The sequence below is a fragment of the Aquila chrysaetos genome, chromosome 17 (assembly GCF_900496995.4).
Source record: "Aquila chrysaetos chrysaetos chromosome 17, bAquChr1.4, whole genome shotgun sequence".
Classification (NCBI taxonomy): domain Eukaryota; kingdom Metazoa; phylum Chordata; class Aves; order Accipitriformes; family Accipitridae; genus Aquila; species Aquila chrysaetos.
In genome coordinates this window covers 3,005,016-3,016,261 of record NC_044020.1, presented here as the reverse complement: position 1 = coordinate 3,016,261, position 11,246 = coordinate 3,005,016, and the positions used below count along the sequence as shown (strand labels likewise).

The 11,246-nt window shown below is 54.8% G+C and overlaps 1 protein-coding gene across 2 annotated transcripts in view; it reads right to left on the bottom strand.

Moving 5' to 3' along the window:
* Positions 1 to 2,084: 2,084 nt before the first annotated feature.
* CACNG2 (calcium voltage-gated channel auxiliary subunit gamma 2) overlaps positions 2,085 to 11,246 on the bottom strand; it is a 53,692-nt gene continuing 44,530 nt past the window's right edge. For both annotated transcript variants that reach the window (XM_030040668.1, XM_030040669.1), the window contains 3 exons: positions 7,950 to 8,033; positions 4,126 to 4,266; positions 2,085 to 3,628 (listed from right to left, as the gene is read on the bottom strand). In XM_030040668.1, coding sequence (XP_029896528.1) covers positions 3,093 to 3,628; positions 4,126 to 4,266; positions 7,950 to 8,033 — 761 coding nt within the window. In that variant the 3' untranslated portion in view covers positions 2,085 to 3,092. The remainder of the gene's footprint in view (positions 3,629 to 4,125; positions 4,267 to 7,949; positions 8,034 to 11,246) is intronic.

Here is an 11,246-nt window from a genome sequence, read left to right as displayed (position 1 = left end):
ACACGTGCGACTTGGGTTTACCCGCACTTACTTCAAAAAACAGCTGTGGCAAAGCCCTCTCCTCTTGCCTTATCTTCCTGCTTGTACCTCAGAGACCGGCTTGAGAAGAGCGGTTGAAGCAAGACCGTCCACTGAGTCGCCAAAGAGGACAAAACTGCCCGCAACAGTTGATTCTCTTGCTGGGTTTCCAGGTGCTCCTCCGGCACAGCGGAACAATAAATCCCCCCCCCCAATAAATCCACATAAACGAGTACCAAGTTATAAAAAAAAAAAATCTTTATTTCATGTACCAGGATTTTTTTTTTTTTGTCATTTTCTCTTTTTAAAATTTTTTTTCTTTTTAACAGTCTGAAAAAAACCACGAAATAAAGAAAATGGAGGTTGGTTTCTCGTACTGGTTTGAGCTGGACATGAGTGACATCCTCGGGGAAAAAAAAAAAAAAAAAAAAAAAAATTTCCCTGCCAGCCCTCACCTCCCGCGCGCGCTCTCCCCCTTTCCCCCCGGGCCCCCGGGGGCACGCTCGGCCCTGTGAATGCTCCCCAGCTCCGCGCGGCGTCGGGCCGGCGAGGGCAGCTGGGGATGGAAACCCCAACGCCGCTCTCCCTCGACGCCGGGGATCCGGGAAACCGGCTTCAACTTATTCCTTGGGGGGGTGGTGGGCATCGGAAAGGGGGGGGGGGGTGGTTCCCTGTGAATCTTTTTTAAAGGGCTGGAGGGGTCACGGGAGGGGATTTCGGCGACGCGGGGGTCTGGACACCCAGCCGAGCCGCTCACATCCTCCTCTTGGCCCGTGACGCCGTTTTTTTGGGGGTGACCCCCCCTTCCCACCGCTGCCGCCCCCCGCCCTGTACCTGGGGAGGGGGGTTAAAGCAGCGGCGGAGGGGGTTGCAGGGAGGATCAGGCTGCTTTTAAGAAGAAAACCCGCTGGGATGAGAAGTGGGGGACTGCGCAGCTCCTAAAACTGGAGCAGCGGGAACGGGGACGGGAAAAAAAAAAAAAAACAAAAAAAAAAACCAGTCGAAAAGTGGGTCTGAGCTGCCCAAGGGCTCGGCGGCCCCATCCTGCAAACCCTCGGCCTCGCGCCTGCCCCCGGGGTGCTGCTGCTTTTGGGGAGCAGCACCAAAAGGGGTCCTGTCCTTGCCGCGGCTCATGGGGGTGTCACAGAGGGGTCCCCCCCCCCCCGCGCTCCCCTGCCGCCGTCTCCCCTCCCGCTTGTATCCGCGGCGGCCGTCGCAGCGGGGAGCTGGATTAAAAGCGGTTCCTGGCACCCCCGGTACCCTGTTCCCCCCCCCCCCCCCCCGAGGCATGGCAGGGAGGGAGGGGGCTGCAGCCAGGCCAGGGGTCCCGGCGTGGGACCCCGGCGAGGTGGGGGACGAGGGTAAAACCCAGCGGACGCGGAGATGCCCGATGGCTTCGCGCCTCTCGCCGGCATGGCCGCCGGGACTTGAGGGGGGGCTCAACCCGGAGCGGGGGTCTCCCCAGGATGGAGGCCGGAGGGGGTTCGTGTGTCAAGGCCGAGCAGCCGGCTTTGGGTCGGGATGGGGGGGGGGGGGGGCTTGGCCGTGGCCAGGGTGGTCGAGGAGCCATTTCGCGGGGCAGCTGGGTGGGCCTCGCCATACCCCGACATGGCCGCAGCCCCACTGGCGGGAACTAAGAAGGGGGATCGCGGGCAAATTTTGGGGGGGGGGGGGGGCACGCGACCGCCCTGGGGAGCCTCCGGAGCATTCACAGGAGAGCGTGCGCGTGTCTGCACGAGTGCCGCCCTCCCCGCCGTCGGCACGCTGCCCTCGGCTGTGGCCTCCCGTGTCCCCCCCCCTTCCCACCGACGCAGCAGCTTCCCGAAGGGATGGGAGCCCCCGTTCCCCTCCGTCAGCCCCCCACCCTGCTCCCCGCTGTCTTTTCTCTTTTTTGTTTTTTTTTTTTTCACAGTTTAAAGCTGGAGAAAACAGAAATGAAAAGAAAAAAATACTATCTGTTTTTCTTGCAAGTAAATCCACTTATTATATTTACATTTATTTATAGCTGTTGTTTTATTAAAAAAATTGCCACTTTTTTTTTTTAAGAAACCTTTTTTTGTCCTTTTTTTTTTTGTCTCTGTGTGTGTGTGTGTATCTTTATTTACTGTGTCTGTTTGCTTTTTGTACTGTCACCGTTAACCCCAGGGTCCCCAGGGCCGGGGAAGTGGGGACCCCCCCGGGGGGACACTGCAGAGGGGTGACTCAGCATCGGCTCCTGGAATCCCTAGGGACAGGAGTCACTCAACCCCTACGGACCCGCGGGGGACGAGCGGATCACCACGGATCCTGGGGGAGCGGAGCGGATCCCCACGGATCCCGGGGGAACGGAGCGGGTCGCGGTTGACCCCGGCACCCCGGGATCCTCCGTAACTGGCCCAAGGACACCAAGTCGCTGCCACCTGAACCCCCATCCCCTGTCGCCTGAGGAGCCCATGCTGGGTTAAAGGTAAGTGGGAAACAAACCGTAAAATTAAATAATAAAACCCCCCAAAATCCAAAGAGCTGCCTCCTCCTCCTCCTCTTCCTCCTCCTCCTCCCACTTGATTTATTGTCGTTTGTTATTTCTTGGTTCCCTTTTATTTTTTTTTAAGTCTGTTTTTATTAAATGTTAAAATAATGGTACATGGGAAATCATGCATTTTCTTTTAAATTTATTTCTATTTTTTAAATCTCTTTCTCTCGGTTTTAAAGTTTTTCTTTTTTTTCCTTTTTTCTTTTTCTTTTTTTTTTAAACAATTTTTTTCACTGTCGTCTCTTTCCTCGCGTTTCCTTTTCGTTTGTTTGTTTGTTTTTTTGTTCGCTCGCTTGTTTGTCTGCTTATCTGCTTGTTCGTTGGTTGGTTTTTTTGTTGTTTTTTTTTTTTTGTTGGTTTTTGTTGTTTTTTTTTTGTGGATTTTTTTTTTTTTTTTTTTTTTTTTTTGCGTTGGGAAGGTTCCCACCCCCCCAAGGGGCGCTTCCACCTCCTCCTTCCCACCCCCCTCCTGCCCCCTGCTCCCTTCCACCCTCCCCACCCCGCAGCCCACCCCATCTCCTCCTGCCCGCTCCTGCCCCATTTTCAGCTCCTGGCGACGGCTTCATACCGGGGTGGTCCGGCGGTTGGCTGTGTTGGTGTGGATAGAGTCCTTGTTCTCTTTCTGGATACAGTTGTGAACCTGGAGGAAACTGTTATCCCTGTCGGAGTTGTAGGTGGCGGTGGGGGTGGTGGTTGCCTTCAGCGGGTCCCTGGTCAGGGTGTACATCGAGATCTCTGTTGATGGGAGGGTGTTGAACCCTTTGATCCCGACGGGAGAGGCATCCCTGGAGTGTGAAGGCTCGGTGGAGCGGGAGCTGGAGCGGCTGCGTCTCTGATAGCGGTACCGATAGCTGGGGATGCGGGTGATGGCGGAGGACTGGAGGTAGTCCGTGGCACGAGCGTTGGCGCGCAGCTGTTTGTGCCGGTCTATGAACATGTGGACGGCCAGCACTCCCACCATCTCGGCTATAATGAAGGACAGGGCCCCAAAGTAGAAGGACCAGCCGTAGGAGTAGCTGTTCTTCTTGGAGTCACTCTTGGAGGGGTCTCCAGCGTTGGCTGATATGTATACGATGATGCCAATTATATTACTCAGACCTGCCAGCCGGCCGGCGGAGGAGAGAGAGGGAGACGTCAGGAGGGTCACCCGTGGCAGCGCTGGGGGCCGTGGGGTTGAGCCCCTGCCCCCAGGAGTTAGGGACGGGAGGTCCCCCAGCCACCCATCCCCTCCCGGTGGGCAGCTTTCCTTGGGGAAACAGGGCAAGACCCTCCTCGCGTGCCTGCTGCATCCCTGGACTGCGCTCCTGGCTGGTCCCTGGATGTGGGGAAACCCTCTCCCTCCAGCAGCTCCCAAGCAGCAGGAAAGCCCCTGCCTGCAGAGCGCTGCTGCCTGCCCCTGCCAGGCGAGCAGGCAGGGTGGAGAGGCATCCTCGGGAGGCTGCTTTCGCCCCAATTAAGGCTCATCCAGGCTGGGAAACACACGCACTCCTGCCTAGGCAGCAGGATGCTCCTGCTGGATGCTCCAGCTGGGCAGGCTCCCCCACCCGCCCCCCGGAGCCCATCTCCGGGGCGTCAGGCCCTCTGCATCCCTTTACCTGCAGACACGAAGAAGATGCCGGCACTAAGGATGATGTTGTGTCGGGTTTTGTAGAACTCGCTGGCTGCAATGCAGAGTCCACCCATGAAAAGCAGAATCACGCTCAGGATCGGGAAAATACTAGAGGCTCTAACAGCCCCTGCGGAGGAGAGAGGGAGAGGGGCAGAAAGAACAGCGCAGGTGTGAGAGAGAGGAAAAAAGGGGCACGGAAACAGTGCCAGGGCGAGGGGACGGGGGGACGCGAGCACGTTTCGTGGGTGGGGGTGAAGGGCAGAGATGGAGGGCAACGTTTGGGGGGGGGTAGTAATTTGAGGAGGGATAAAGGTGTTGGGGGACGGAGGGAAGGAGAGAGAAACAAAGTGTGTCAGAAAAAGAGAGCGGTCCGAAGCAACTCTCCTGTGTCCTGGCCACTGCTGCTGGTGGGGGCTGCGGGGCTGGTGGCTGAGCTGGGAGCCTGCCCGTGCTGCCTGTCCCCCCTCACGCTGTCTTTTCCTCTGCTTTTGGGGGGACTATGGGCTGGAGGGGGAGCCCCAGCACCATCCGGCCTCTCCTCCTGCGGGGTGCTGCCGCTCAAGCCTGCTCTTCAAAGAGCAGCAACCCAAATGCTTCCCGTGGAGCTGCTCAATCTCGAATCCTCCCGAAAGGGCATGAGCATCTCAAGGAGAGAATTTTCTTTTTTTTTTTTTTTAGGGATGGGAAGGAGCTCCTGGTGCTGTGCACTGCTCTGCGGCTGCAGCGAGGACTGAGAAGCGAAAGTCCCAGCCCTGCGTGCAGAAACGCGGGGCTTATCCTAGTGATTAAACGGCTGGGCTCCTTCCAGAGGGCAGTGATGGGTTCAGATGTGCCAGCTCCCACACACGCACACTCTCCATCGGTCGATATGGGAAGAGCTCAGCCAGCAGAGGGCAAGGGTATAGATGCACGTATATGCTCATACGCACGTGCAAAACATACCCCAAAGCTTCTGGGGCGACTCTCTCGTATTCACGCAGCAAAAGGCCAGGACTGTGTAGACGCACACCCGTATACGCACGCACGCACACACTGCTCGTGGGCTGTTCAGTGGGTACCAACAATCTGCCTGAATTCATGTTGCCAATATTCACGTTTTTTAACTAGGAAGGCCTTCCTTCCTCCCTTCCCAAGAGAAAATAAGCTGTTAAAGTGTGAAATGAAGCCTTGCTTGATAAAGAAAGGTATCAGATGGACTGGTGCAATTCTGCTTGTGGAGCAAAGATCTGGAAGGGGGGATGAAAGCTAATCCCTCCTTGCCTGCAGGAATGAACTGTACTGAAGCAAGCGCAGGACTTTTTCCTAAGCAGGCAGAGACCCTGTCAGCGTCAGGATCCTACCAGGCACAAGCAATCGGCTCTTTGAGGGGGGCCCTAGCCCACTGCCTGTGCGTGGGGAGTGCAAAAGGCAGGGCGAAACCTCTCCTGCTTGCTTTCCAGTTCTGCCTGGCTGTGTTTCAGGGAAGAGGATAGTGATAATAACCGTCTTAATAGCTTCTGGAAAGCAAGGTGGGATTTGACAATGGGAAGCTTGAATGGCAGAAAGCGAACATCAAGCAGACATCCGCTGTTCAGAGGGTTTCTAGAGGGATGGTTGGTCAGTCCCACAGCCTGGCCCTGAGCACATCAGTTTTATCTGGGCCTTAATTCTGAAATTCATATCTGTTGGGAGAACACAAAGTTGCTGGCTGACACGGGGAGTTGCGGGCGTTATGTGATGGGGGAGGACGGCAGCCTCCCTCAGCCCCTGCTTTCTGTCCCTCAGGAGGACCACGCCAGCAAGACAGGGGCAGAATCTCATCCAGCCTTCCTGGGTCTGGAGTCTTTGGTCTAAAGAGAAGGAGACTCATGATGGTGTTCGGATGCTCCCTCATATCATCGGTCTACTCTCTAACTCAAGTGTCTTCTAGCAAAAAAATGCAGGGATGCTTCTGCTTCCTCTCTGACAACAAGCATTTGATTTCAAAAAGCCTAAGGCACCTTATGTGGATGGCTGGCAGAAATAAAGTCTAAGCCCTTCTAGCCAGGCTGTGGACACTGCCCCACGATCGTCCTGGTCCCCTGAATGTGGGAATCGCCTAGTCTGATACTAATAAACAACTTCCTATCTGTTCTTGCCAGTACCCATGCAGAGCGCCCAGGGACTCCGGTTTGGCAGAAGTCCTGGGAAGAAGCTGTTCAGTGGGGTCCCTCTCCAGTCAGGTCTAAGCCAGCAGAAATCCCACTTCCCTCAGAAGTGACCCAAGTAGTCCTCTACTGACTTGCCAAATCCCTCTTTGAACCTCGTTCTTTCTTAAAAAGGACGCTACCCTGGGGACACCATCAGATCCTGACGTTGGGCCAGTCGTCGTCTTCAGATCTTGTTCCCTCTGAGGGAACAGACCCATCCTTCTTGAGATGTTCACCCCCTTCCTCCAACTCTTCTTTCTGAAGTGCAGCTGATGCTGCAGGCAGCTTTCTCGTTCCCAAACGACTCTGCAAGAGCTGGTTTGCCCTCAGAGGCGGCCTCCACAGTCGCTGTGCCAAACTGGATCAAACCCCAGTCTTCAGCTCTGCTGTTCAGGGGCCACGCAGCGATTAAGAGACCAATGCTGCAGAAAGGCATCTGAAAGAAGCAATCTCCCCGGGTTATTTACAATTTACAGTGGATGAAGAACTGTTTGAGAAACCAAGAGGAAGCAGCATAAGATCTGCCTCTTTTCACATACAAATGAGCCTCACAGAGCCTAAATTATCTCTCTCAGCCCTGCTGCAGGGCTGGGTCTCTACATCTGGCTTGGAGCATGCCCAGATGACAAGGAGCTATTCTGAAAGACTCCCGGCCTTTGGAGACCTCTGGTGCTTAACCTTGGGAGGTCAAAAGCTCTTATCTCACATTTCTGAAAGGAGAAGATCTCATGATGCCAAAACGCGTTGGGCTTGTGGAAGGAGGGCAGGATAGCGAGGTGGGGACCTAAGAGGAGGAGTGATCCCTGTTCAGCTGTGCCAAAGGAAGAGCAAGCTCCTGCTTGTGGGGCAGGTGGAAATGCTGACTTGCGATCAGGGAGGGCAACACATGATGTGGATCTGTCCTGCTGGCCAGGCTGCCTTCCCTGACCCCATGTGCGAAGCTGTGCAAGCTTTACCTGCACGTCCCATGCTGGACTCGGAGCTCAGGTTAGGTTTCTTTACGGAGACGCCGTGTACCTGGGGTACAGCACCTCCCCAAGGGGCTCTGGGTGAGCATCAGGTCTTTTCTTCAAAGGGCTCTGACTGTCCTTATTCCTCCTTCCCATTCCCATCACTAAAATCGCTAAAACCAGCAAAGATCAGGTCTGCAGCCTCCGTAGGCAAGTGGTGTTTGGGGAAAGGTGAAGACAGAAATAGGTGCTCCTCGGACACCATCCGGCTAACATCTTAAATCTGGTGCAACTGGAGTATCAGGTAAAGAAATACAAACTTCCTCTGCTTTAGGAGGACACACACACACTCACACACACTCACACTGCCCCAGCCAGCGCAGTCCTGACCTTATGCCCACTCAGCAGCTCTCTGATGGATTTGAAGACTCTGGATTTATATCCTAATTAATTGCCGTTAATAAAAAATGCCGCTGGTTGTTACTATGAGTTCACACCTTGCACTCTCTCATGGGCAGGGCCCAGGGAGGTGAGAGTGGAGCTGTTTTTGGGGGTGGCGAGGCTCTGGGGTCACCTCCTCTGGCCCGCTGAGCCTCACAGGTCCCAGCATCTCCACCACCCTACCTGCAGAAAGCAAAAGGCACCCGACGCTAGAACCTACAAGCCATTGCAAGAAGAGCCTGCGGACTTACGGAGGAAATATTCTGCTGTATCGGCTTCATAATCTGCATCCTCAGGGAAGTGATCGATTTGCTTACACAGACCTTTAAAATTCCCTAGGGAACAAGAGAAAAAAAAGAACAAATGAGAACACCAAAACCTGCCTCGCAGAAACAGCTGCCCTCTGCATCGCCCTTTGTGCCCGCCCTGCCTTCCTCCCAGGCAGCACGCCCGCTCCTGTATGGATGCCCGTTAAATGCCCACGTACTCCCCTCGCGCTCTCGCACACGCGTCTCCCTCTTATTTGCAGAGGAACGTGGGATTCGCCATCTGGATCCAGCCTGATGCCCACCTAGCCCAGCACCCCTCGCTCAACGGTGGAGAGCACCAGAGGCTTTGGCCGGCCGGCATGATTCCTGCCGCAGACGGCCGGGAGAGCACTGCCCGCCTCTGAGGGAGGTGGGATGGGAAGAGGAGCCGGAGACTGGGTCACGCTGCGAAGCGAGAGGATTGGGGTCCCTTCCCTCAGCATCGGCCGGCGTAAATGTGGGTGTTTGTGTTTCACCTGGCGTGGCCTTGGTGGATCCCGGCAGTGCTGTGTACGGCGGGGTGATCAGGTTTGGGTGGAAAAGCGTTTGTTTCTCTCAGCTGTGAGTTTGCTGCCTATTCGTTTCATGGGCAGGATACATCCCATTGTTCTGCTGCGGTATGAGAAGAACAAAAGCTCTTAATCTACTTTCTCCGTATGACTGCTCGGTTTTGCATACCTTTATCAGGCCCCCTCTTGCGTCCTCTGACAGACTAAGGCTACAAGAAGCTTGGTGCAAGCGTGTATGCAGCTCAGCAGCAAAACACCCTTTGCACTGGGGGAGCAAAATCTTCCACCATGAGCGAGGGAAGCTGGGCTGGTCTTCCTCAGTTTTGCCCAGCTGGTTTATGTACAGGGCCTTCTGCTAGCTTTAGTCATTGGGCACCCTTTTTCACACACCCCATGACCAGCAAAGCTATCCCAGCAGGAGGCCAGCGACATCTTCTCAGTCTTTTGTCATCTGGGATGTCTACCAGGCTCTTATTTTTGTCATTCATGTCTCTCTCCTCTTGAAATCAGAAATACCACTCCAGAGAGGTAATCTTCAAGCCACGTCGTCATCATGACCACTGGTTGACTAGTATTTCAAAGGATCAGGTTGTTCATGCTTGTACAGGGGTGACCATATGGCAGGCAATTCCATTATACCTCCTGGAGTTCCCCCAAACTTTTTCTTCCGCCTTCCCTTACATTTCCTTCTGGACTCTTGCACTGGCTGTCCATTAGCACAGAACTGATGGACATAATCTGTCCAGAAAGGAGGAATGCAGTGTCCGCATGACATGCATGGATAGGCATGGTGATCCCATGGGCCCCCTCACCAGAGGTCAGCCACCAAAGTGGCTCAAGCTGACTGATCCATCAGCAGAAGCGTTTGGGGCCCGAGTTTGGAGAGTGACAAATGCTGTGGCAACCCAGGGAAGCCGCCTGCCACCCTGTCCCTGAGCCCAGCCGCTGGACCAGCTGGGTGCACAGGGTGAGGGGACAATGAAGCCCCCACACTTGTGGTTGTTGCCTCTGGGAAGGGTTGCTTGTGAGGAACCCAGAGCTCTTCCAGGCCAACCCTACCCAGGCTGAGACCTGCAGGGACCATGTCAAGTCCCCAAGTCATGTCTTGGAAGGTTTATTCCAGATGAATTCCAATGATCTTTCAGGTATTTGGGAATAGCTGGAAGAAGGACCAAGCTCAAAGGATTCCCCCTGAGTTTCTTCTGGGGGCCAAGCCTTGCTGGATCAAGGTTAGGGATGCTTTGGGAGGCGGTGCTGAGCAAAGAGCTGTAGAAGGCAGGTAGGTGGGTTCCTCTAGGTCAGCCCCCCCCCAAGCTCAGCTCCTTCTGCATCCAGTGGGCTCGTGTCTGATGCTTCTGAGATACCTATCACCATTAACTACTAGTTCAAAGAGCTTCCATGAAGAAGCTAGGGACAGCAGAGAGGACTGTGTGTGTGTATGTAAGAGGTAAGCAATAGGAGAAGAAAGTAGGAACAAAGCCTCTCCATGTACCTCTGAAGTGTTATTCCCGCCCTGAAACTGTGGTTTAGGAAAGGAGGTTATTAATCACGCATCCCCGATCCAATTACCTCGTTCAAGAAGCATCTGCTTCTCAGCCATGGCTCTTCTGGAAGGAAAGCCTCATAGCCAAGCAAATCCCCTTGCCACAGTCCCACCCTGCTACTTGCCCACTTAAATACCTGTGAGGAAGGCAGATACAGCATGAAGGGGCTCCTTTCCCTTGCTCGTCCCTGACTGCCTGGGGCCATCTGCCCGCGGCAGACGAGCAGCTCATCACCCTGGTCCTTTGGCTGCGGTCACTGCTGTACAGTTGTGCCGGTTTTGGCTGGGATAGAGTTAATTTTCTTCATAGTAGCTAGTATGCGTCTATGTGTTGGATTTGTGCTGGAAACAGTGCTGATAACAGAGGGATGTTTTCGTTGCTGCTGAGCAGTGCTTACCCAGAGCCAAGGGCTTTTCTAGTTCTCAGCCCACCCCACCAGCCAGCAGGCTGGGGGGGCACAAGGAGTCGGGAGGGGACACAGCCGGGACAGCTGACCCAAACTGGCCCAAGGGATATTCCAGACCATAGGATGTCATGCCCAGCATATAAAGCTGGGGGAAGAAAAAGGAAGGGAGTATGTTCGGAGTGACGGCGTTTGTCTTCCCAAGTCACCATTATGTGTGATGGAGCCCTGCTTTCCTGGAGATGGCCGAACACCTGCCTGCCCATGGGAAGTGGGGAATGAATTCCTTGTTTTGCTTTGCTTGCATGCGCGGCTTTTGCTTTACCTATTAAACTGACTTTATCTCAACCCACGAGTTTTCTCACTTTTACTCTTTGGATTCTCTCCCCCATCCCACTGGCGGGAAGTGAGCGAGCGGCTGCGTGGGGCTGAGTTGCTGGCTGGGGTTAAACCATGACAACAGTGCATGTGAACGCTGCTGCTCTCCAGCCTCCGATTTCAGCTCCTTGCCCAGCAGATCCGGAACGCTGAGTGCCTCCTGCCCGTACACGCTTGGGGAGCCGGCAGAGCCTGCGTGCACCTCCCAGGTGAGGCTCCCGGAGCGCAGCCAGAGCCCCCCACTTGGAATCAGCCAGGGAGGGAAGAGGCACTGCATCTGGACCCCCCCTCACTCTGTGCCATCCTTTCTTTACCTGCTTCCTCTCTTCTCCCTCTCCCCTGCTTCGTTTCTTGCTGTATTTCAGCCTGATTAATTCCTATGTGAAGAATCAAGCTGCTTGGGAAA